Source organism: Bufo gargarizans, chromosome 5, assembly GCF_014858855.1.
Source record: "Bufo gargarizans isolate SCDJY-AF-19 chromosome 5, ASM1485885v1, whole genome shotgun sequence".
NCBI lineage: Eukaryota > Metazoa > Chordata > Amphibia > Anura > Bufonidae > Bufo > Bufo gargarizans.
The window spans coordinates 442,232,178-442,257,807 of record NC_058084.1 but is presented as its reverse complement, the minus strand read 5'-3'; the positions used below and the strand labels follow the sequence as shown (position 1 = coordinate 442,257,807).

Below are 25,630 nucleotides of genomic sequence, written 5' to 3'. Positions count from 1 at the left end.
GATAGATTATAGATTATAGATACGAGATAGATTATAGATTATAGATACGAGATAGATTATAGATTATAGATACGAGATAGATTATAGATTATAGATACGAGATAGATTATAGATTATAGATACGAGATAGATTATAGATTATAGATACGAGATAGATTATAGATTATAGATACGAAGATAGATTATAGATTATAGATACGAGATAGATTATAGATTATAGATACGAGATAGATTATAGATTATAGATACGAGATAGATTATAGATTATAGATACGAGATAGATTATAGATTATAGATACGAGATAGATTATAGATTATAGATACGAGATAGATTATAGATTATAGATACGAGATAGATTATAGATTATAGATACGAGATAGATTATAGATTATAGATACGAGATAGATTATAGATTATAGATACGAGATAGATTATAGATTATAGATACGAGATAGATTATAGATTATAGATACGAGATAGATTATAGATTATAGATACGAGATAGATTATAGATTATAGATACGAGATAGATTATAGATTATAGATACGAGATAGATTATAGATTATAGATACGAGATAGATTATAGATTATAGATACGAGATAGATTATAGATTATAGATACGAGATAGATTATAGATTATAGATACGAGATAGATTATAGATTATAGATACGAGATAGATTATAGATTATAGATACGAGATAGATTATAGATTATAGATACGAGATAGATTATAGATTATAGATACGAGATAGATTATAGATTATAGATACGAGATAGATTATAGATTATAGATACGAGATAGATTATAGATTATAGATACGAGATAGATTATAGATTATAGATACGAGATAGATTATAGATTATAGATACGAGATAGATTATAGATTATAGATACGAGATAGATTATAGATTATAGATACGAGATAGATTATAGATTATAGATACGAGATAGATTATAGATTATAGATACGAGATAGATTATAGATTATAGATACGAGATAGATTATAGATTATAGATACGAGATAGATTATAGATTATAGATACGAGATAGATTATAGATATAGATACGAGATAGATTATAGATTATAGATACGAGATAGATTATAGATATAGATACGAGATAGATTATAGATTATAGATACGAGATAGATTATAGATTATAGATACGAGATAGATTATAGATTATAGATACGAGATAGATTATAGATTATAGATACGAGATAGATTATAGATTATAGATACGAGATAGATTATAGATTATAGATACGAGATAGATTATAGATACGAGATAGATTATAGATTATAGATACGAGATAGATTATAGATTATAGATACGAGATAGATTATAGATTATAGATACGAGATAGATTATAGATTATAGATACGAGATAGATTATCGATTATAGATACGAGATAGATTATAGATTATAGATACGAGATAGATTATAGATTATAGATACGAGATAGATTATAGATTATAGATACGAGATAGATTATAGATTATAGATACGAGATAGATTATAGATTATAGATACGAGATAGATTATAGATTATAGATACGAGATAGATTATAGATTATAGATACGAGATAGATTATAGATTATAGATACGAGATAGATTATAGATTATAGATACGAGATAGATTATAGATTATAGATACGAGATAGATTATAGATTATAGATACGAGATAGATTATAGATTATAGATACGAGATAGATTATAGATTATAGATACGAGATAGATTATAGATTATAGATACGAGATAGATTATAGATTATAGATACGAGATAGATTATAGATTATAGATACGAGATAGATTATAGATTATAGATACGAGATAGATTATAGATTATAGATACGAGATAGATTATAGATTATAGATACGAGATAGATTATAGATTATAGATACGAGATAGATTATAGATTATAGATACGAGATAGATTATAGATACGAGATAGATTATAGATACGAGATAGATTATAGATACGAGATAGATTATAGATACGAGATAGATTATAGATACGAGATAGATTATAGATACGAGATAGATTATAGATACGAGATAGATATAGATACGAGATAGATTATAGATACGAGATAGATTATAGATACGAGATAGATTATAGATACGAGATAGATTATAGATACGAGATAGATTATAGATACGAGATAGATTATAGATACGAGATAGATTATAGATACGAGATAGATTATAGATACGAGATAGATTATAGATACGAGATAGATTATAGATACGAGATAGATTATAGATACGAGATAGATTATAGATACGAGATAGATTATAGATACGAGATAGATTATAGATACGAGATAGATTATAGATACGAGATAGATTATAGATACGAGATAGATTATAGATACGAGATAGATTATAGATACGAGATAGATTATAGATACGAGATAGATTATAGATACGAGATAGATTATAGATACGAGATAGATTATAGATATGCGATAGATATAGATATGGATATGAGATAGACAGTAAAAAAAGAAATATGCAGCACTCTAAAAATTCAAAAAAGGACTTTATTTAGCCCATGTGCTCATAACCTAAATAAAGTCCTCACTTTTTTGGAGCGCTGCATATTTATCTACTTTATATATGAAGGATTGATCTATGTATCCTGAGGATTTGTACCCATCTTATCACCATTTCCTAACGGTAATACTCTTTTTTTCGATAGAGATAGATAGATAGATAGATAGATAGATAGATAGAAAAATAGATCTGCAGAACTTCAAGAAGTTGAGAATCAGTGGGATTTTATCACTAATATTCAGAGTGTTGTTTCAGTCCTATGCTAGGACCTTTTTTTTTAAGTCCTGGCAAGAGACTCAAATGTGTAGTGCTGTGGATGTTTTTGTTTTATGGGCTATATGCAACTTTGGATCAGGTAGGACACCCTGAAACCATAATCTCTAATAACATAGTATTGCTATTTTGTTCACTGAGATATATCAGATACATAGATAGATATATAGATAGATATATTTAAGGCACATAAATTATAAAAAATGTACTATTAACTGTAACTACACAGAAGGAAACCCAGAATCATTATCTCCGTGTTCTAAAAATCCAAACCGTAGCCGCCGAGGATACACGTATTCACCATATACTACATAAACCTCTTCTTAAGTAATACAAGGGACACATGGCTGCAAATATATATAAATCCAGAATGAATGGGAAAGTGAATTCCTTTGGTGGTGGCTTTGTGCTAATCACTGCAGGTCGGCCAGAAGCAACTGTCCAAGGCGAACAATTCATGACAAATGAGAAGAGCAGCTACTTCTGCGGGTGTAAGAGGTGCAATGATCTGCACCTTCATGTCCATGTCCCACTGCAGACAAGCTGCTGCCTGAACACTGCCTACCTACGGCTGCGTGCTTTACAGATGAAACTAAACACCAACACTTGTAAGCGATGTAGCAGAGCAGAGTGTGTTACCCAGTAAGAGATCTGAGTTTGTCATTGTGTACAATGTTTTATCAGAGTTACACAGGACTGCATGGAACAGATGCAGCAATGTATCAACCATGGAAGTACATGATACATTTAGCTGAGGAACCTCTGATAAAGTATCTGCACAATATTCAGAAGTGACTGCATTTCTTCTGAAGCATTCCCCTTCAAAGAGAATCAAATAAAATAGAATTAAAGGCACAGTAAATATTCACTACTTAGAATGATGAATGAAAAGAAGTACCTTGAGTTTGGCATCTGGAGAGAGAATCATCTGGGCTAAGTGGGCAATTGCCCCTGCGTCCACCACGGTCTGAGCCAGCTCTGGAGAATGCTTTGATAGATCGCTCAAAGCTGAAGCCGCAATCCTTTTCAAAGCCACTTCTGGCTCCTGGATACACAGCACGAGGAGGGGAACGGCTCCTGCATCCACCACAGCTTGTGACAGTTCTGGAGGTCCAACAAGAGGTAATTAAGTAAGCACGGGTGAATGACCCTTGTGCAAGCCATTTTTCACTATGACAGACACACCAAAGGAGGAGAGGGCAGGGTGGACTGGAGATCTGCATTTCAAATCAGCCCTCCCAGTTCCTGCAGCCATGTGGACCAATCCCCGGCTGAAAGGGACACCGGTCAATAGTTGGAGCCCCTTCTTACAGGCACATATTGGAGGTAGATTAGACCGCAATGGCTTGTTATTCTATGGGGAAAAAGTAAGCAGATGTCAGCTGTTTAAGCCCAGACTGGTCCACACTGCCATTATATGCATGGCTGACCACAGGAACAAAGCCCAGGCACAGCCACACCCCATAGTGGGCACAAGGCAGAATTAGATATTATTCAGTATTCACAGGAACAGGAGCATACAGAGATACAGAAAAATCTATATATCTAATATCTAGGTCCCAAACACTTACCTATTACACACATATATATATATATATATATTATATATTTGTGTCTAATATGTATCCATGTCTCCTATATCTCTCTCTCTGATCTGCAGCACAGCTTGGGAAAAGTCCCAGTAAGAGGACCGAAACATTGCATTGTTTTCTATCCATCTAGCCTTGATTGTTCATGCTTATGGTCTGTATTATGTATGTGCACCACTTAACACATGTACAGTGCCATGGAATGAATGGCGCTCTAATAACAAATAATGTCCATAAATGATTTATTTACCCATCCATATACATCGCGACGTTTCAGCTCCTAACCTGGAGCCATTTTTATCCATCTATCTGTCAAATCGTAACGCTCGTAGTTAAAAGCATTCTTCAATTAAAAAAAACTAAATTCTGCTTTGTTCCAAGTTTCCTCACAATTAAGGGTTAAATTACTCCTCAGTGGCCGTCCTTTAATATTTTTCCAAACTGATTACAAACATGTGAGACTCAAAACCAGACAAACACAGGATTATAGAGGTTCCTTTTTACAAAAAATAAATAAATAAAAAAATACTAATTATTTTCAATACTAAAAGTAAAATGCTCGTCCAGCAGATGCAACCTGAGAGCAACGCCTTGTCGACGATTTCTCATCAGACGCGTTATTTTTCAGCTTACACAGGCCACAGCTCTTCTCCAAGGGGAAATCGCACGTCACCATTTCAAGAATATTTTGGAATAAGATCTTTTTGTCGTCTGTCCACCTTCTAGTTTACCCAGTGGTAGCAGCTGCTGATGGATTCTAGCCCGAGAAGGACGCTCGGTAGTCAGTAACGCTTGCTGATCCGCAATCTGTAAGATTATGGACTGTATGTGTGCGTATTGGGAGGAGCAGGAGGAGGCATGTGCAGAAACACACACATTCACACAACACACAAGGGACGATTAGAAATAATGAAGATTAATTTCACCCAAGCACACTTTGTTTTTTCCCTACAGACTGACGTACAAATTGCTGTAGGGCCTTACTAAAAAACGAGGCCCAATTACCCCAAAGGTGAGGTAATTTGAGTCGGAGAAGTGAGTGAACCGCAGAAAGTCTCAATAATAATAATAGGTTGTACGGTATATGTCAAATGGGTTGTCCAAACGTAATGGTTAGTAATGGCCAAATTATCAAATTACTGGTTAAAGTGGAACATATGACAAATATCAGGAAAAGGAACAGTTATAAAACAGCGCACTGAACACAGATAATGCAAAAGAGGAAAAAATAAAATAAAAACGTAATGGATATGTTTTCCATGTTGGACGTTTTAAGCAAATTGTTGCTGAGAAGACCGCAACATATGATTATTACATGAGATACCGGCATATCTGCAAAACTTGAAATTTCTGCAGTCAGAAAATCTGCAGTGGGATTCATAGTAAATTGCAAAAAACAGATGCCGCCCTTGTGCCTTCTGCAATTTGCGGAACAGGACAGGAGGCCCATTTTTTTTTTGCAGGGCCACGGAACGGAGCAACGGATACGGACAGCACACAGAGTGCTGTCCGCATCTTTTGTGGACCCATTGAAATGAATGGTTCCGTATACGGAATCAAAAAACAACCCGTATATGGAACGCAAAAACCTTTGTGTGCATGAGCCCTAAAAATGAGATCTGCACAAGTCTCACACGTTGCAGAAAGTTTCTGATTCATTCGGCCAGCCGAAAGTGGGGAGCCACATACACCACTCAGGGGCAAAAAGGATCCTTCTAGAGAGGGCTATGGGACAAGGAGAATAGTAACACATTGCTGTCAATGTAGGCATTCATTTCCAGGAGGAATAACAGAGGGACAGCAAAATGCTGAGTTTTAAGAGAAAGATGCTGCAGATGTATTATTTGATGGAGAATATAAGGATTTACTACAGCAGATGCGTCAGGTCCTCTAGTAGCTATGTGCTCTGCCTGTGACTGTCTGATCCTTGCTGTAGTCTCCTGTATATACTGCACTGCATTGCTGTTAGCGTTTTGTATTGGATATTTTGCATAGACAAGGCCGCCACTTAGAAACTGCCTAAAGTAATCGGCTAATTAATCTTAAAGGGATTGTGTTACTCCAGCAAATGGCATTTATCATGTAGAGATAGTTAATATAAGCCACTTACTAATGTATTGTGATTGTCCATGTTGCTTCCTTTGCTGGCTGGATTAATTTTTCCATCACATTATATGCTGCTCATTTCCAGGGGTTATGACCACCCCACAATCCAGCAGCAGTGGCCATTCTTGCACACTATGGCCTCTTTCACACGGGCATCATGTTTTAGGGATGGATAGAATGCTGGTGCGTCGCAGAAAAATGCGTGATTTTTCTGCGCGAGTGTAAAACATTTTAATGCGTTTTGCACACGTGTGAGAAAAATCAGCATGTTTGGTACCCAAACCCAAACTTTTTCACAGAAGTTCGGCCTTGGGATCGGTGTTCTGTAGATTGCTATTATTTTCCCTTATAACCATGTTATAAGGGAAAATAATACATTCTTAGTACAGAATGCATAGTACAATAGAGCTGGAGGGGTTAAAAAAAATATATATAAAATTTAACTCACCTTAATCCACTTGTTCGCACAGCCCGGCTTCTCTTCTTTCTTCTGGACCTAGTAAAGGACCTTTGATGACATCAATGCGCTCATCATATGGTCCATCACATGATCCATCACCATGGTGATGGGTTCTGTGACGGACCATGTGATGAGCGCAGTGACGTCACCACAGGTCCTTTTCCTACTGCACAGCAAAGATGAAGACAGAAGAGAAGCCGGGCTGCGCGAACAAGTGGATTAAGGAGAGATAAATTATTATATATTTTTTTTTAACCCCTCTTACTATTGTACTATGCATTCTGTATTAAGAATGCTATTATTTTCCCTTATAACCATGTTATAAAGGGAAAATAATAATGATCGGGTCCCCATCCCGATCGTCTCCTAGCAGCATTGCGTGAAAAATCGCACTGCATCCGCACTTGCTTGCAATTTTCACGAAGCCCTATTCACTTCTACGGGGCCTGCACTGCGTGAAAAACGCACAAAGTAGAGCATGCTATTTTCCCGCAACGCACAAGTGATGCATGAAAATCACCGCTCATGTGCACAGCCCCATAGAAATTAATGGGTCCATGAGGTTCACCTCACGCATTGCACCTGTGTGAAAGAGGCCTATATGAAAAAAGAAAAGGCCTCTCTGGTAGCCGGGACCATGGGGGCGCGAACAGGCCGAAGCTTTTTCCTATAGTGTACAAACACGACCACCACTGCTGGATTGCAGGGTGGTTGTAACCCCTGGAAACGAGCAGTGTAGTGCTACATACAGGATGGAAACAAACCAAACCAGAGGGATTTGCTTACATGGAGAAAATTGGTCAAGAGAGTCCAAATTGGGGAAAAAAAAAAAAAAAAGCATGCGGAAGAAGTCCATGAGATAAGCAACTACATAAGCGTATCTGTGAATAACCGTAGTAATCCTGAAAAAAAAAATAAAAATCTTTAAAGAACTGCAGATTTGATGTAAAAATAAAACACAGTAAATCCATTATGTGTGGATGTACCGTAAAAGGGCATCTGCCAGCACATACCACTATATCAAATGGTCGGCAGCTGTCCATCTGTGCTTGTCAGAAGAGTCCCATGATGTCTCTGGCATCTCCATATGCTCCGTCAATAAAAAATAAATAAAAAGTTTCTAAATATTCATATTACCCCTGAGGTGCAAGGAGGGTGGTGCTGTTGCACCAAGAGGCTCCCCTCCCTTTCTTCTATGCTGTGACCCCACCACTGTGATGGACAGGCCAGGCAGTCCCTGAAGTCTTGCGGGATCGTGTTCTGTACATGCGCAGTAAAAGGATGGAGATTGCCCATCTGCTCAGATGTCTCCAGCCCTTTACTGCGCATGTACAGAATGCGATCCCATGAGACTTTAGGGACTGCCAGTCCTGTCCATCACAGTAGTGGGGGCGTGGCATAGAAGACAGGGAGGAGAGCCTCTGGATGCAAAGGCACTGCCATCATTGCATCTAGGGGGTAACTTGCAAATTATACATTTTTTCAGAGGATTGATGGAATATATAGAGATGCCAGGTACATCATGGGACTCTGATTACAAGCGCAAATGGACAGCTGCCCGACTATTTGACATAATGATATGTGGTGACCGATGCCCTTTAAGGCAAGCATTTTTTTTTCTGACATTAAAGGGACACTGACAGCCCCAATTAGCATATTTAGGTATATATACACGTGAGTACAGGTCTTATAAAGTCTATTAAAATGATCTAAGTATCCCCACTGTCCACCTTATAAGTACCAAAATATAAAGTTATATAACCTGCTTGTCCGGTCACCAATCTGCCCAAGGGGCGGCGTTTCATCACAAAATGCGCCCAGCCAGCCGCTCCTAACTGCCGTTCTGAAGCCCCGCCCAGCTCATCAATATTCACTTAGCTGGGCGGCGGCTACAACTCTCCCGACTCAAGTGCCCGGCGCATGCGCATAAAGCAGAGGCTGCAGCACTTGAGTCCGGAGAGTTGTAGCCGCCGCCCAGCTAAGTGAATATTGATGAGCTGGGCGGGGCTTCAGAACGGCAGTTAGGAGCAGCTGGCTGGGCGCATTTTGTGATGAAACGCCGCCCCTTGGGCAGATTGGTGACCGGACAAGCAGGTTATATAACTTTATATTTTGGTACTTATAAAGGTGGACAGTGGGGATACTTAGATCATTTTAATAGACTTTATAAGACCTGTACTCACGTATATATACCTAAATATGCTAATTGAGGCTGTCAGTGTCCCTTTAAGTCCTATAGTGCAATCTATGAGGTAAATGTATGGAAAACACCATGTCCAAACACAAAAAAAATGCCACAAGGAAACATGCATCGTATTTGAGCGTAACTAATATGGCAGCACAAGTATCCCTTATGGTAAAAAACCTAAATGCTGTCTCCAGCCAAAGCGGCTCTTCAGCTACACATCAGGTCAGCCATTATTTGATAACATTATAAACAACCAAAAAAGTGCAATAAACCACAAGTTGTGACTGGCAGCTTTCAGAGCTCCGGTTCCTGTTTCTATCCCGTTTTGTATTTCAGGTGTGCACTCTGTTTAAGATTTAGCAGCACCAGCGTGGATCAGCTCTTTAGGGTAGCCAGCTCTTTCACAAAGGGAATGTGTCATCACAAAATGACATGGTTTAAAATCACGTTATTGGGTTTAATTATTTTTTTTTGGGCATTTTTGGTGAGTATTTAAGTTCTTTTCCAGGCCACTCTGTTCTATATATTTAAACAATACAAAATACTGCAATTTTCACAATGGCTGCTAGATACACACTCACCTGAAGAATTATTAGGAACACCATACTAATACGGTGTTGGACCCCCTTTTGCCTTCAGAACTGCCTTAATTCTACGTGGCATCGATTCCGCAAGGTGCTGATAGCATTCTTTAGAAATGTTGGCCCATATTGATAGGATAGCATCTTGCAGTTGATGGAGATTTGAGGGATGCACATATAGGGCACGAAGCTCCCGTTCCACCACATCCCAAAGATTCTCTATTGGGTTGAGATCTGGTGACTGTGGCGACCATTTTAGTACAGTGAACTCATTGTCATGTTCAAGAAACCAATTTGAAATGATTCGAGCTTTGTGACATGGTGCATTATCCTGCTGGAAGTAGCCATCAGAGGATGGGTACATGGTGGTCATGTTTGGTCTTTCTTTCCATGTGTCTTCCTTTATTTTTGGAGCATCTCCAAACATGAAGTAAAAAAAAAAAAAAAAAAAAATATCATCTAAAACGGACGCGGATGACAATCTTGTGTGCATGCGTGTTTTTTCATGGACCCATTGACTTAAATGGGTCCGCGAACCATTGTCCGTGAAAAAAAATAGGACAGGTCTTATTTTTTTCACGGACTGGAAACACTGATCACGGACTCGGATGACAAACGGTGCATTAGCAGAGTTTTCCGCTGACCCATTGAAAGTCAATGGGTCCGCAGAAAATCACGGGAAACGGAACAACGGACACAGGACAACGGTTGTGTGCATGAGGCCTAAAGGTAACTTTCCAGTAGCCATTGCTTTATCACCACAAGCAGGATTACAATGACAGATATCATCTCTATAGATAACACAGGGTTCATCTTTCACAATAGGTGATATCACAGCTTATCTACTCCCTCCTGACCTCTGTACAGGTCACAGAGCGTGCCTAGAAAACTCTCCCATAGAAGATACAGAAGGTAATGAGGCCCCCTCCTGACCATTGTGTCTATGGCCTATGTAGCTGAAGATTTAAAGGGGTTTTCTGGGATTTTTTTTAAACTGATGACATATCCTCCTGAAGAAAATAAAAAACAATACAAAACATGTTTTAACATAAAAATATGATTTAGACAAATGGTTATTTTGTGTTGACAGATTCTCTTTAAAGGGGTTGCCTCATCTCAGAATATGGAGGCATATCGCTAAGATATGCCCCCATTGTCTTATAGTTGTAGGTCCCGCACCTATATTGGAAACGGAGCTCCGCAACATTGTCGCTGGAGGACTCCGGTCCAGCCACCACCAAGCGCGCTCCCCATAGAAGTCAATGGGAGCGCACCGCTGGCCACCGCTCCCATTAACTTCTATGGGCCCGACGGAAACAGCTGAGCCAGCACTCGGCTGTTTTCGGAGACCTCATAGAAAATGAATGGAGAACAGCTGTGCATGCGCAGTATACCCTGCCAACCTAGCGCCAACCTCCTGAGACAACAAACTACAGGCGGTGAGACATAGATGCTGGAGACACTTCCCCGCATCTCAACAGGACACGGACCACTGTCTTTTTAGTGTCTCTGAAAAACGGACTTGTCGATACATCCGACACCTCCCGCGTTCAACAGAACAACTACTAAAGCGTTAACCCTCCAAGAGCGAATATCTCCCCTGATGAGTCCCCAGAGAGTGGGACGAAACATGTTGGGACAATAGAGAGGGAATCCATAAGGGATTTAGGCCCCTTACAGGGAAAGGTTCCTGACGGGGTCGCCCCTATCGGGGCGGGTGCTCTGTATTTCTGTTAGGCAGGGCCTAATAGCCCCAATCCCAACACATCCATTAGGGATTAGATCTAGGGCTAGATAGGACCCCGTCCCATAGAAGATTCCATCCAGTAAATACGAGCCTAACTGCGTACCTGAACCGTTTGGATCCATACAGACGGGAGTAGTTTGGACAAAAAAATATATCCCCTGATCTGGTAAGAAAATTCCATATCAGTATAGGGAATGTCCATCAACAGGTACAACATTTATCACTGTTAATTAATTTTTGAATATAGATAGTGTTTCCCCATTATTTTAGGAACAAACTTAGTAAAAGTTATGTTTTAAAGCAAGCAATAGCCCAACAAAGTGTTTTTGATTTAATTGTGCTGAGGCCCAAATAGTTGTATTTCAATTAAAAAACAACATCTAGATTTTCTCGCAGTATACCCTCCAGCATTTTAGGTGCTCCGTTCTCGATATAGGTGTGAGTCCCAGCGGTGGGACCCGCACCTATAAGACAATGGGGGCATATCCTAGCGATATGGCCCCATTGTCTGATGAGACAAGCTCTTTAAGTAGAATAAGAGTCTAAAGATACAGAAAGAAACTAGGTTATCTATCTATCTCTAGTTTAGGATGTAGTTGAAGATCATGGACATTCATCTTGTCAATTAAAACGGATATGTCCATAGCGCTCTTAGGCCAGATTCACACTAGACCCCTAGTGTGAGAGCAATCACAAAGACTATATTACATGGACAATACATAGGGGCAGATATAAGTTACAAACACCAGTCTTAGTATAAAGTTCATCAGTGCAAAATGCATCACATTTAGGCCTCATGCACACGACCGTATGTCTTTTGCAGTCCGCAAAAAATATGGATGACGCCTGTGCGCACTCAGTATTTTGCGGAATGGAACAGCTGGTCTCTAATAGAATAGTCCTATCCTTGTCCGTAATGCGGACAATAATAGTACATTTTTTTTTATTTTTTTTTTGCGGAACGGAAACGGAATGCACACGGAGTAGCTGCAAAAAAAAAAAAAAAAAAAAACACACGGAAAGAAAATACGTTTGTGTGCATGAGCCCTAAGGGTGGTTTTACTGCAGTTTTTGATGCAGTGTTGAAAGTCAAAGTCCGAAGTGGATCCAGCAGCAATGAGAAGTATATGTAGTGCAGAACGTACATTCAGAACGTCCCACTTTCACCACCTTATCCAGTGCTTGCAGACAAAAAAAAAAAAAGTTGAAACCAGAGAACACATTTAAAGTCACTGCTAGAGTCAAATTTTAAAACCAAGATAAAACTGGATTTTTTTTTTTTTTACTACTATATTCAGAGAGATTTGGAGATTTCCTTAGAATTATCAGAGGCCTGAGTGCCCCAGAAAAAAATTCTCAGTGCTTAGAGACATGCCTAACCCTAGAATTGTACATACATAGAGACAGCATTTTTACAGACTTGACAAAGGCCTCATTTGCTGGGCTGGAACACTGCTTCTTGGGGAATAAAAGGGTCCGACACCCAATTACCACTTTTTGGAGTGCTAGCTCATTTTTTTTATTTTTACACTCTACATAAGAACACGTAGGCCAGAGTATGTGTTAGTTACCGGCCTGAACTCTGCTCCTGTGACAGGACCTCACAGCATTATAATGGTTTATAATACTGCACCGTACTGACATAATGCCATCAGTAGAATTTATTACAAGTCGGGTAGGAACACACAGGAGTAGAGTTCAGGCTGGGAAATAATGCTCTCACACGGAAACAGGCCTTCGTCAAATTAGTATAGAGAATACAGGATCCACCGTTTGCAATAGATGGACAGAGCTCACCTTCTCCCCCTCCCTGCACAATGACTTCTGCAGAGGTCCCAGAAAAAGTCTAGAAAACTTTCACACTAGCGTTTTGGCTTTCCGTTTGTGAGATCCGTCATGGGCTCTCAAAAGCGGATCAGTTCTGCCCTAATGCATTCTGAATGGAAAAGGATCCGCTCAGAATGAGTCAGTTTGCCTCCGTTCCAGTTTGGAGGCGGACACCAAAACGCTGCTTGCAACGTTTTGGTGTCCGTCTGATAAAACCGAGCCAAACGGCTCAGTCCTGGCACACAATATAAGGCCTCATGCACACGACCGTTGTGTGCATCCATGGCCGTTGTGCCGTTTTTTTTTCGCGGACCCATTGACTTTCAATGGGTCCGTGGAAAAATTGGAAAATGCACCGTTTTGCAGCCGAGACCGTGATCCGTGTATCCTGTCCGTCAAAAAAATATGACCGGTCCTATTTTTTGACGGACAACGGTTCACGGACCCATTCAAGTCAATGGGTCCGTGAAAGAACACGGATGCACACAAGATTGGCATCCGAAGACCCGCCTGCATAAAAGCTTTTTCAGAGCTGAGTTTTCACTTCGTGAAAACTCAGATCCGACAGTATATTCTAACACAGAGGCGTTCCCATGGTGATGGGGACGCTTCAGGTTAGAATATACTAAAAGAACTGTGTACATGTATGCCCCCTGCTGCCTGGCAGGTGCTGCCAGGCAGCAGCCCCCCCCTGTAGTTAACACATTGGTGGCCAGTGCGGCCACCCCCCCCCCCCCCCTCCCTCCCCTGTAGTTAACTCATTGGTAGCCAGTGGGCCCCCCCTCCCTCCCCTGTAGTTAACTCGTTGGTGGCCAGCGCCCCCTCCCTCCCCTGTAGTTAACTCGTTGGTGGCCAGCCCCCCCCCACCTCCCCTGTAGTTAACTCGTTGGTGGCCAGCCCCCCCCTACCTCCCCTGTAGTTAACTCGTTGGTAGCCAGTGGGCCCCCCCTCCCTCCCCTGTAGTTAACTCGTTGGTGGCCAGCCCCCCCTACCTCCCCTGTAGTTAACTCGTTGGTAGCCAGTGGGCCCCCCCTCCCTCCCCTGTAGTTAACTCGTTGGTGGCCAGCCCCCCCTCCCTCCCCTGTAGTTAACTCATTGGTGGCCAGCCCCCCCTCCCTCCCCTGTAGTTAACTCATTGGTGGCCAGTGCGGCCGCCCCCCCCCCCCCCCTTCCTCCCCTGTAGTTAACTCATTGGTAGCCAGTGGGCCCCCCCTTCCTGCCCTGTAGTTAACTCGTTGGTGGCCAGCCCCCCCTCCCTCCCCTGTAGTTAACTCATTGGTAGCCAGTGGGCCCCCCCCCCTCCCTCCCCTGTAGTTAACTCGTTGGTGGCCAGTGGGACCCCCCCTCCCTCCCCAGTAGTTGACTCGTTGGTGGCCAGTGGGCCCTCTCCCCTCCTAATTAAAATCTCCCCCCCTATCATTGGTGGCAGTGGAGAGTACCGATCGGAGTCCCAGTTTAATGGCTGGGGCTCCGATCGGTAACCATGGCAACCAGGACGCTACTGCAGTCCCGGTTGCCATGGTTACTTAGCAATTTGTAGAAGCATTATACTTACCTGCGAGCTGCGATGTCTGTGTCCGGCAGGGAGCTCCTCCTACTGGTAAGTGACAGGTCTGTGCGGTGCATTGCCTAATGATCTGTCACTTACCAGTAGGAGGAGCTCCCGGCCGGTCACAGACATCGCAGCTCGCAGGTAAGTATGATGCTTCTACAAATTAAACTGGGACTCCGATCGGTACTCTCCACTGCCACCAATGATAGGGGGGGGAGATTTTAATTAGGAGGGGAGAGGGTCCACTGGCCACCAACGAGTTAACTACAGGGGAGGGAGGGGGGGCCCACTGGCCACCAATGAGTTAACTACAGGGGAGGGAGGGGGGGGGGCTGGCCACCAACGAGTTAACTACAGGGGAGGGAGGGGGGGGCCCACTGGCCACCAATGAGTTAACTACAGGGGAGGGAGGGGGGGGCCGGCCGCACTGGCCACCAATGAGTTAAAAACAGGGGGGGGGTCTGCCCCCTGCTGCCTGGCAGCACCTGGCAGTCATGTACACAGTTTTTTTTAGTATATTCTAACCTGAAGCGTCCCAATCACCATGGGAACGCCTCTGTTAGAATATACTGTCGGATCTGAGTTTCACGATGTAACTCATATCCGACAGTATATTCTAACATAGAGGCGTTCCCATGGTGATGGGGACGCTTCAAGTTAAAATATACCATCGGATTGGAGAAAACTCAGATCCGATGGTATAAAAGGGACTCCTGACTTTACATTAAAAGTCAATGGGGGACGGATCCGTTTGCAATTGCACCATATTGTGTCAACGGATCCGTCCCCATTGACTTGCATTGTAATTCAGGACGGATCCGTTTGGCTCCGCACGGCCAGGCGGACACCAAAACGACTCTTTTTCATGTCCGTGGATCCTCCAAAAATCAAGGAAGACCCACGGACGAAAAACCGGTCACGGATCACTGACTTACGGACCCCGTTTTTGCGGACCGTGAAAAAATACTGTCGTGTGCATGAGGCCTAAGTTAATGGGGACGGATCAGTTTTCTCTGACACAATAGAAAACTGATCCGTCCCCCTTCGACTTTTAATGGTGTTCAAGACGGATCCGTCATGGCTATAGAAGACATAATACAACCGGATCCGTTCATGACAGATGCATGTGGTTGTATTATTGTAACGGAAGTATTTTTGCAGATCCATGACTGATGCGCAAAAAAACACGTGTGAAAGTAACCTAAGCATCTCATGTAATTGTGGGCTATGGTCCATGTGGCCATGTAAAGCAGATCACTATATGTTGTTAACAGCAGATCAAGCAACATGGCAGCTGACAATCATGTTCGGAAAATTAAAAAACAAAAACAAATAAAAAAAAAAACAAAAAGGAATACTTCACTACCTGATTTTAATTAGAAGGCAAAAAAAAAAAAAGTGTGGTACGTACACTTTAAATAATTGTGATCTAAATGCAGAAACATTTGGGGAACTCCGCCATGATTTCAGAAGACCCGGTAACCCCCTTTTCTATATTATGTATTATCTTTCACCTTATAAAGAGGCTATGCAAGCTTGAAATTAGTTTCTCATACAGCAAGTCATCTATTCTCTCAGTTCAGGCATATTTGGACGACTATTGTACTAGTTACTGTGCTGTAATGAGTCAGCATGCAGTTTCGGAATATGTCTGAAAACTCTGAATGTACATTTGTAGCCACTGACAACATAGATATAATAAATAATATACATTATATAAAGTAGTGAAGTAAGGACATGAATGTCCGTGACCCTGAGAGGATCATGTATTCCCATGCAGAAGACTGCAGATCTACCATACAATGACAATTTTCAAGCTTCTAAACAGAAATAAAGAAAGATGGTTTGCAGAAAACCCTGCAAAAAAAACAACAAAAAACAAAACAAAACACTCATGTATGAAACAGATTTTCGGTTGCAGAATTCCTGCAACATATTTGCAGCATATGAATATTCCTTTAGGGCAAATGGAAATGATAGCCACTCTACCAAATCACATAGACCACACATGTAATAACAAAATATCACTTGAAACACAATGTAACAATGACAAACACGTATATAAAATCATGCGGATGAGTACTGTGATAGAGACCCCATTTGGCCAGTAAAGTGCATCCAATATTAGATAAAGTGACCAGCGCAAAATGGCAAGAACCAGGAATTACTGCAGGGAAAACTCCTCAGACTACCAACAGATTTAGTCTACTTTCACACTTGCAGCAGTGTGATCCGGAACTGCCCGCTGGATCCGCCGATCTGCCGCTGACTGAAAGCATTTGTGAGACGGATCCGGATCAGTCTCACAAATGCATTGCAAGGACGGATCCGTCTCTCCGCTTGTCATGCGGACAGACGGATCCGTCTTGTATATTTTTTTTACATTTTTACCGATCTGCGCATGCGCAGGCCGGAAGGACGGATCCGGCATTCCGGTATTTTGAATGCCGGATCCGGCACCAATACATTCCTATGGGAAAAAATGGCATTCAGGCATGTCTTCAGTATTTTTCGCTGGAGATAAAACCGTAGCACGCTACGGTTTTATGTTTTGCCTGATCAGTCAAAACGACTGAACTGAAGACATCCTGATGCAAACGGAACGGATTACTCTCCATTCAGAATGCATAGGGATATGCCTAATCAGTTATTTTCCGGTATAGAGCCCCTGTGACGGAACTCTATGCCGGAAAAGAAAAACGCAAGTGTGAAAGTACCCTTAGGCCCCTTTCACACGGGTGAGTTTTCCCACGCGGGTGCAATGCGCGAGTTGCACGGACCCATTCATTTCTATGGGGCTGTGCATATGAGCGGTGATTTTCACAAAAATAATAGCATTCTGAATACAAAAATGCATAGTACAATAGGGCTGGAGGAGTTAAAAAACAAAACAAAAAAAATTAACTCCCCTTAATCCACTTGTTCGCGCAGCCGGCATCTCTTCTGTCTTCTTTGAGGAAATAGGACCTTTGATGACGTCACTACGCTCATCACATGGTCCGTCACATGATCCATCACCATGGTGATGGATCGTGTGACAGACCATGTGATGAGCGTAGTGACGTCATCAAAATTCCTATTCCTCAAAGAAGAAAACAGAAGAGATGCCAGCTGCGCGAACAAGTGGATTAAGGAGAGTTAAATAATTTTAATTTTTTTAACCCCTCCAGCAGTTTCCCCGACGCCCGATTGACCTCGCCAAGCTTTTTCAAACTGGAGAGCCGTTAACAAAGCATGTCTCTCTCCCCCAATCAAGATGGTCGTTAACTATGAATGGCTGCCATGTAAAACCAAAGCCGGACCTGCGTCAATCAACCGATTATTGGTCTTGTCTTGAACGAGACTGGCACGATTTAAAGGGCATCTGTCAACAGCTTTGTACCTATGAAACTGACCTGTTGAACGTGCGCTTGGCAGCTGAAGGCATCTGTGTTGGTCCCATGTTCATATGTTTAATATATGCAAATGAGCGTCTAGGAGCAACAGGGGCGTTGTCATTACACCTAGATGCTCTGCTCTCTCTGCAACTGCCACACCCACTGCACTTTGATTGACAGGACCAGGCAGTTAAAACATCATCACTTCAGGCCCTGTCAATCAAAGTGGAGAAGGCGTGGCAGTTGCCGAGAGAGCAGAGCCTCTAGGTGTAATGACAATGCCCCCATTGCTCCAAGAGGCTCATTTGCAAATATTATCGTTTACCGGCAGTGGCTCGTGTCATGTAAACACGCTCTGCTGCCGGCAAACGAGTCAGTATGGGGAAGAGTGATGGCATCAGCAATCGCTCCTTCCCATAATGTGAAGGAAATCGCTGCACGTAATAGCAGTGTTCTCCTCCACCAGTGAACAGCCCTCCGGACAATCTGCTGCTCTGTTGTCCTGTGTAAAGGGACCTTTAGTGTATGGTTGTGAGGGGGGGGGGGGGGGGTGCCCCATATATTGGTCCCCTAGGAGGATTTAGGGAAGCAGTGACATGCTTTATTATTCATATATTTGCTGGAAGGCACTTGGTTGACTTCCACAGCTCACTCTGTGGACAATTAAGCTCTGTGAGCTTGAAACATCCAAAGAAAATGCACCTTTTGCCTGTGTTGGACATTACTTAAAAGGGAAATTTAACTGTTCGAAGAAGCCTGAAGTTGCAATGCTGTCAGTCTGACATATTTGAGCTAGCAGATCGGACTGCAGACCACCCTGAGACTTGTGTCCAGCCACCTCGTATGAACCACAGCTGTCTGTCCACTGAAGAACCGCAAAGAAAGTCAAGGACAAGGGTCACACTGGATGGAAACTTTAACCAATTGTATTGCACTTCTGCTCCGATTTTTATTTTATTTTATTCGCGCTGGGTTAAAAAAAAAAAAAAAAAAAAAAAAAAGTTGCCAACCCCTGGTGTAAGGTATACATTTTACAAACATTATGTGAATTTTTAAACATTTGCCACAAAGACAAACACAAACATCCCCAGGTATATTAGAAAGCTGCGTTACTTTAACAGATTATGCATATGAGGCTCTTTCCCATCATAGGACCTGCAGACATCTGCTGTCTGAGTGGTAAGAGTAATTCACTGAAATCAGCCATAAGCCACTTCCATCTCACAGCCTTTTTAAGGGCTTTACACCAGTTACAAAACACAAGGCTATCAGACTTCTCTGTCCGTCCACTGAGGCATCGGATTGCTGATGGGAAAAAGAACACACTTTATGCGCCCATTCGAAGCAACCGGATGTAACTTAAAAAAGAGGCTCTGCCTACAATGGGGGCTTGCAGATGGTGAATCGACCTTATCTGATGGATGAAACTCTCGTTGATGTAATGTGCACAAAGCATCCTCACCATCAAAGCTCCCAAATGGTCAACCTCAAAGTTCTAAAACCAAAATGAAAAACCCCATCTTCTGATCTCAGACTAAAGAACACCTTAGCCGGATTTGTTCATTTAATTACACATAATCCAGAAAATAAAGGAACTTTCTAAAAAGGTTTCCTGGCTCAAATGGTGGCTTTAAAATTATAGAAAAAATAAAAACTTGCCTTCAAAAAGGGAACCCGTCATCAGAACTGGCCTACTGAACTACCGGTAGGCTCCCAGTGTTGGCTGTCCGCTATCAGAAACTGATTTTGTGACTCAGGGAGTCACTGGGGTCATGGAGTCATCTCCTCTACCCCACCTATCTTGCTCTCACAGACCTCCCCTGGCTTCCTGACGTCAGCATGAAATCTCGCACAGGTGCAGAAGACCTGGTTCTGCCGCCGGGATCCTGACCTGTGCAGTAAGCGGAGGTGTATACACCTCGGCTTCAAGCACTCACTGTGCATGCCTAGGAGATCCTGGCCATGGAACCAGGCCCTTTTGCACCTGCGCAGGATTTCACGCTGACGGCAGGAAGCCACAGGCGGTCTGTGAGAGCGGAGATGGCTCCTAGACTCCTCATCCTGCGATACGCCCCAGGGACTCCCTGAGCTAGGTTTCGATGACGTCAGCTAGATTTAAAAAGTAGGTTTTTCACACAAACGCCCTAATTGTCAAAATCAACAAAACCAGTATGTGAAAACTGGCAGTGGGAACATCTCAATATTTTAGCAGGCCAATTCTGATTTCTGATAACAGGTTGACATCAAAGGGGGTTATCTAGATCAATAAAATGGAAGGCCTATTTATTAATCGAGGTGGGGGTCTGACTCTCAGCACCCCCACTGACCAGCTGTTTAAAGGGCTGTGGTATTAAGGAAAGGCCATCAATTTTGAGAGTCTCCTTTGCCATCCTATGTGGGGAGGTAAAAACTGGGTCAATATTTTGGCATACATACATGTTACCCATACATCTCAGCCCAAATTATTCCTCCCGACTCCCCATACACGTGTATGGGCACCTATAGTTCAGAGAGGAGCAGACCTGGCAGGGTCGACCGGCAGAGCAGCTGCTACGAGGCTCTCCTGCTTTGTCAGAGAAGGCACAAGGTGCAACGGAAAGAAAATCTCAGTTCGGACGATTTCAGGTCTGCGCCGCCCGCAGCTCTACTGAACTGAACTCCCATCACCACAGTATTAAGTGCAAGAGGTCTATGCTTTGCGATGGTAATACAGATGGCAAAATACACCTGCATGACGGCGGTATAAAAGCCTAAAACTATGTTTAACACTACATTTGGTGTATACGCCAGTAACTATTCCCTGTGCATACACAGCATGTATCCACTGGGCTCCACTAACCACTTTTGGGTCTGTATAAAACAGTACACCTTTTTGTGGCACAAAAAAGTATAGTAGATTAAGCTACTACATACAAAATTACACAAATATTTTTTTTTTAATGCCTATACACAGTGGTATACTAAGAAAATATACTGTTCATGTGGACAGCACTCCCAAAGATACAATGTGGGAGGAAGCATGCCTCCGAGTGTTTGGTCCAATTCACCCACAATGTCGAGTCCAGCAAAACACGAAGAGGCAGCACTTCTCAGACGTTTCGTGCATGCTTGAAAAATGCTTAGCTGTAGCGTTGTATATGGACTAAAATCACTACTGGATTTGCACAATTTAGGAGTGCTGGGAGTGCAGGGGTACGTCACAGCCTTCCACTGGAGTATATACGCTGGGAGATTCTCCTGACATACGGTAACTCAGACAGAACCCATCCAGAAGAATAAAACTTTTTAGAAAGTGAGCAGGAAATGCTCACTAAGCCAATCAATTGGCTGCGACCATGACCTGTGCCAGTCAGCAACTGGCTGAGCAGCACCATGGGGGAAAGTAATCATCTAGTTTGCGTCAGAAAAGTGGTGTCAAGTTGCAAACTGCGCTTTTCCGACTATTTAAATGCCACTTTTGCAAATACAGTCGCAAGTGGTGGTTTGTATGCCGTCCTCGCCACTTTTCAGAAAGGGGCATGGCAAAATAGAATAGGGCGTAGTCAGCTGCTGCAACAAATTTATCTTCATTTGTGCCAGTTTTAGGGTGCAAATGAAGCCAGAAATCTATGGCAGCTGAGAGCTGGTGTAGATTTCTGTTTAGGCGCACGGACTGCCGGAGGATGTGCCTAATTTACGACTAGGCCTGCTCCTCATCGCATATTAGTCACATCTTCCGGCAGCACAGGGCATATCAATGCAGGCACAGAAAGCGTTGATCTTGATTAGTCTCCTCCATGTATCAAGTGGACCAGATAGCAGATACCAGTGGCGGGGGATCGGAGAGGCAAATAATACTTTAAAAATTATTTTTTTTTTTAACCTATTCTGTTCAAATTCCCCCCAAAAAATAAAATAATAAATGTATTGCATTGTACAACCCCTTTAACATGAGATGAACATAGCCTTATATGCATGTGGATTATGAGGCTTATTTTAACCACTCATGTAAAAAAATAAAATAAAAATATATAATAATAATAATAATAATAATCTTCTGTGTTCATGTAACCAGTTACTATATACTATGTATTACTGTACCAGGAATTCAATACCTATTTTTTGTCATTACCCGCAGTCCAAAATCCAGATTCCCTATCAGTTTGTCTGAGTGTGGGTGGAAGCCCTGTACCTCACATGGATCCAGAGATCTCCCCATTCATTAATCTGCTAGATTTATATCAAGCTGACAGCTCAGGGGAGGGCGCGTCTCTTTTGCTGCAGCTCAGGGGAGGGCGCGTCTCTTTTGCTGCAGCTCAGGGGAGGGCGCGTCTCTTTTGCTGCAGCTCTCTACCTATGACAACTCAGGAGGCATGTGCGGCCTTCTCAGTGAGCCGGACAAAGAAATAAGAAAAAGAACAAACAGCAGGTGGCGCTATACAGATACATTTTATTGAATAACTCAGTGGCTATGCTAAATTTTTTATTACAGGCAATTACAAAAGTATTCAAATCCAGGTGCTGGTTTGAAAGCTGTAGAATATTTTTTCGTGGGACAACCCCTTTAAAGCTTTTTTTCCCCAAACCTTCCAGACTATGTTCTACATTCCCGTATGTATATGTGTGTGTATATAATCTCAAGCAGACCTGCAAATGAGCCCTTTTCATTTATTTTTTTTGTGAACCCAAGCCTTTGTGTGGTTTATTTTTTTTCCATAGAGTGAAATAATTTCCCCTTATGTTGGTCGTATTAACAAGTCCTTCTGCTTGTGCCGCGTTTGCTGGCATGGAGCCAGCTCCTTTAGTGGGTACGGTCGGCTCGCACAGGTGTAGGACCTCTGGAGAGTTTCAGAATGCTGTATCACACAAGGATATAATCACATTCTCTGACCTCTGAACTGAGGCACAGCAATTCTGAAAAGCCACAGATTACCATAAATACCCACAGCCCGACTGTAGAGAGCAACAGGTTTTTTTTTTTCCCTGCAACTGCACAAACGAGATTTAGTGTAATCCCTCTGTTACTTGTAAAACTCATATCCGAGTAAACCCTCTGCCCAAGGAAACCACTTCTGCAGTCCATCAGCTGTGCTAGCCCAATGGATTTACAGCTGTAGTCTTCCATTAGATAGAGACTGAACATCCTCCCAGACTGAATACCTTCCATTGTAATCTGCTGAGGAATTGTGGAGAAGAAAATTAATTTACAACCCCTCCCCCCACAAAAAAATAAAATTAAAAATTATAAATCAAAACCTGTGCTCAAAAAGAAATCAAAAGAAAAGTTTAGACTTGTTCCTATGACACTGGCTGACCTGTTACATGTGCACTTGGCAGCTGAAGACATCTGTGTTGGTCCCATGTTCACATGTGCTCGCTGAGAAAAATGATGTTTTAATATATGCAAATAAGCATCTAGGAGCAACAGGGGCGTTGCCGTTACACCTAGAGGCTCTGCTCTCTCTGCAACTGAACCCTCTGCACTTTTGATTGACAAGTCCAGGTCTGATCAAGTTTTCACTGCCTGGCCCTATCAAAGTGCAGCGGATGCGGCAGTTGCAGAGAGAGCAGAGCCTCTCAGTGTAACGGCACTGCCCCCGTTGCTCCTAGAGGCTTATTTGCATATATTAAATCATCATTTTTGTCTGCAATGCGCCACATATGAACATGGGACCAACACGGATGCCTTCAGCTGCCAAGTGCACATGTAACAGGATCATAAAGCAATGGAATATCCTGGCAATACACCTGTGGCGTACAGTCACGCATATAGCAGGCCTGCTTCCGATGTACCACAGAAGAAAACCTGCAGCGTTATCTGCCAGAAATCTGCACCAAATCACCACACCTTTTCTGCACATTTTGGTGCGAAACTGCTGCTGATTTGCGGCAGATTTTATCCTCTGTATTGCAAAGAGTGACATTTTCGGGACATACCTGCAGCATACATTGACATGCTGCAGACGTAAAATGTCACATTATATGAAGATTAGGGTGCAGATATTCTTCGCATCATGTGGGTGAGATGTTATTCTAAAACCTCATCCACTGTTTTGCTACTGCAAATGCTGTGGATTTTCGACAGCGTCGACATCATGTCTGGCTGATGCTGTCAGTCATGTTTTCTTAACCTAGTAAAACCAGGTAGGACATGGAGTAAACACAGGACAGCAATGCAACTCCAACTAAACCAGTCATACATAGGGATCTACGCTTAGGTCCTCATGCCGCGTCAATATGTATTTTGGCATCCATGTTGCATCTGTTTTTAGTTTTTTTATTACAGACTCATCGACTTACTGTCCGTTACTGATAATACAACCATCTGCATCCGTTATGAATGGATCCGGTTGTATTATCTGTAACACAGCCAAGACGGGTCCGTCATGAACTCCATTGAAAGTCAATGGGGGACGGATCTGTTTTCTATTGTGTCAGAAAACGGATCCGTCCCCATTGACTTGCATTGTGGGTCATGACTGCGGTTTGCTCTCCGGTATGAGAACGGAACGGAATGTATTTTGGAGCATTTTGTTCTGTTCAGTTACGTTTTGTCCCCATTGACAATGAATGGGGACAAAACGGAAGCTTTTTTTTTTTTTCGGTATTGAGACCCTATGACAGAAAATATTAACACTAGTGTGAAAGTAGCGTTAGTCAGGCAGAGTTAGGTGTCAGCCACTGATAGGAGTCATGTGGGCAGTCCTAAGCATAGAAAGAGCAGTGGTTTAAATCAATATATTTTTACTGAATCTTTTCCCATAAAACTATATATCAATTGTATTTGCTCCTCTATAACCTGCTGCCTATAGTTTGCACTGCATTTTCAGTTTGCTCTTCTTGAACATTTTGTGTTGCAGTATGTGGATAGATATAATATAACCGCTCTAGTCATTTCTAGCCAAGCATAACCGGATGCGTTAGATTTTATTATACAATTCTCCAGCCTTCATGTTGGTATTTATGACCCTCTTCACAGCTTTAGCCTCTGATAAAGAACATGCATACTGGTGTGGCTGAGCCAATCCCATCATTATGTTAAATAGCAGCGGCCGGGTCTGCTGTGAATCACTGTGTAACTATAGGAACAGTTTACAAGCAACTTAATCTTAATTGTACAAGTAATCCCCTTACTGGACGCATACCTGCATTATGTCGGGCGATGTAGCCAAGAGCCCAGGCAGCAGCTTCCTTTACCCCAGGGTCAAAGTCTTCTAGGCAGACGACCAGCGCATCCACCGCTCCACAATCCACCACTGACTGAGCTAGCTGAGGGGAATGTTTGCCAACTGCTCGGAGCACAAATGCTGCGGCTTTCTTATAGAAGCGCTGTTGGAAGGAAGAAAAATTAACATGATTATGTAACATACAAGCTGCTTCA

At 42.2% G+C, this 25,630-nt stretch overlaps 1 protein-coding gene across 3 annotated transcripts in view; it reads right to left on the bottom strand.

The window, feature by feature from the left end:
- Positions 1-25,630, bottom strand: part of SPAG6 (sperm associated antigen 6) — a 149,350-nt gene that overhangs the window by 48,067 nt on the left and 75,653 nt on the right. For all 3 annotated transcript variants that reach the window (XM_044293912.1, XM_044293911.1, XM_044293913.1), the window contains 2 exons: positions 25,395-25,578; positions 3,742-3,947 (listed from right to left, as the gene is read on the bottom strand). In XM_044293912.1, coding sequence (XP_044149847.1) covers positions 3,742-3,947; positions 25,395-25,578 — 390 coding nt within the window. The remainder of the gene's footprint in view (positions 1-3,741; positions 3,948-25,394; positions 25,579-25,630) is intronic.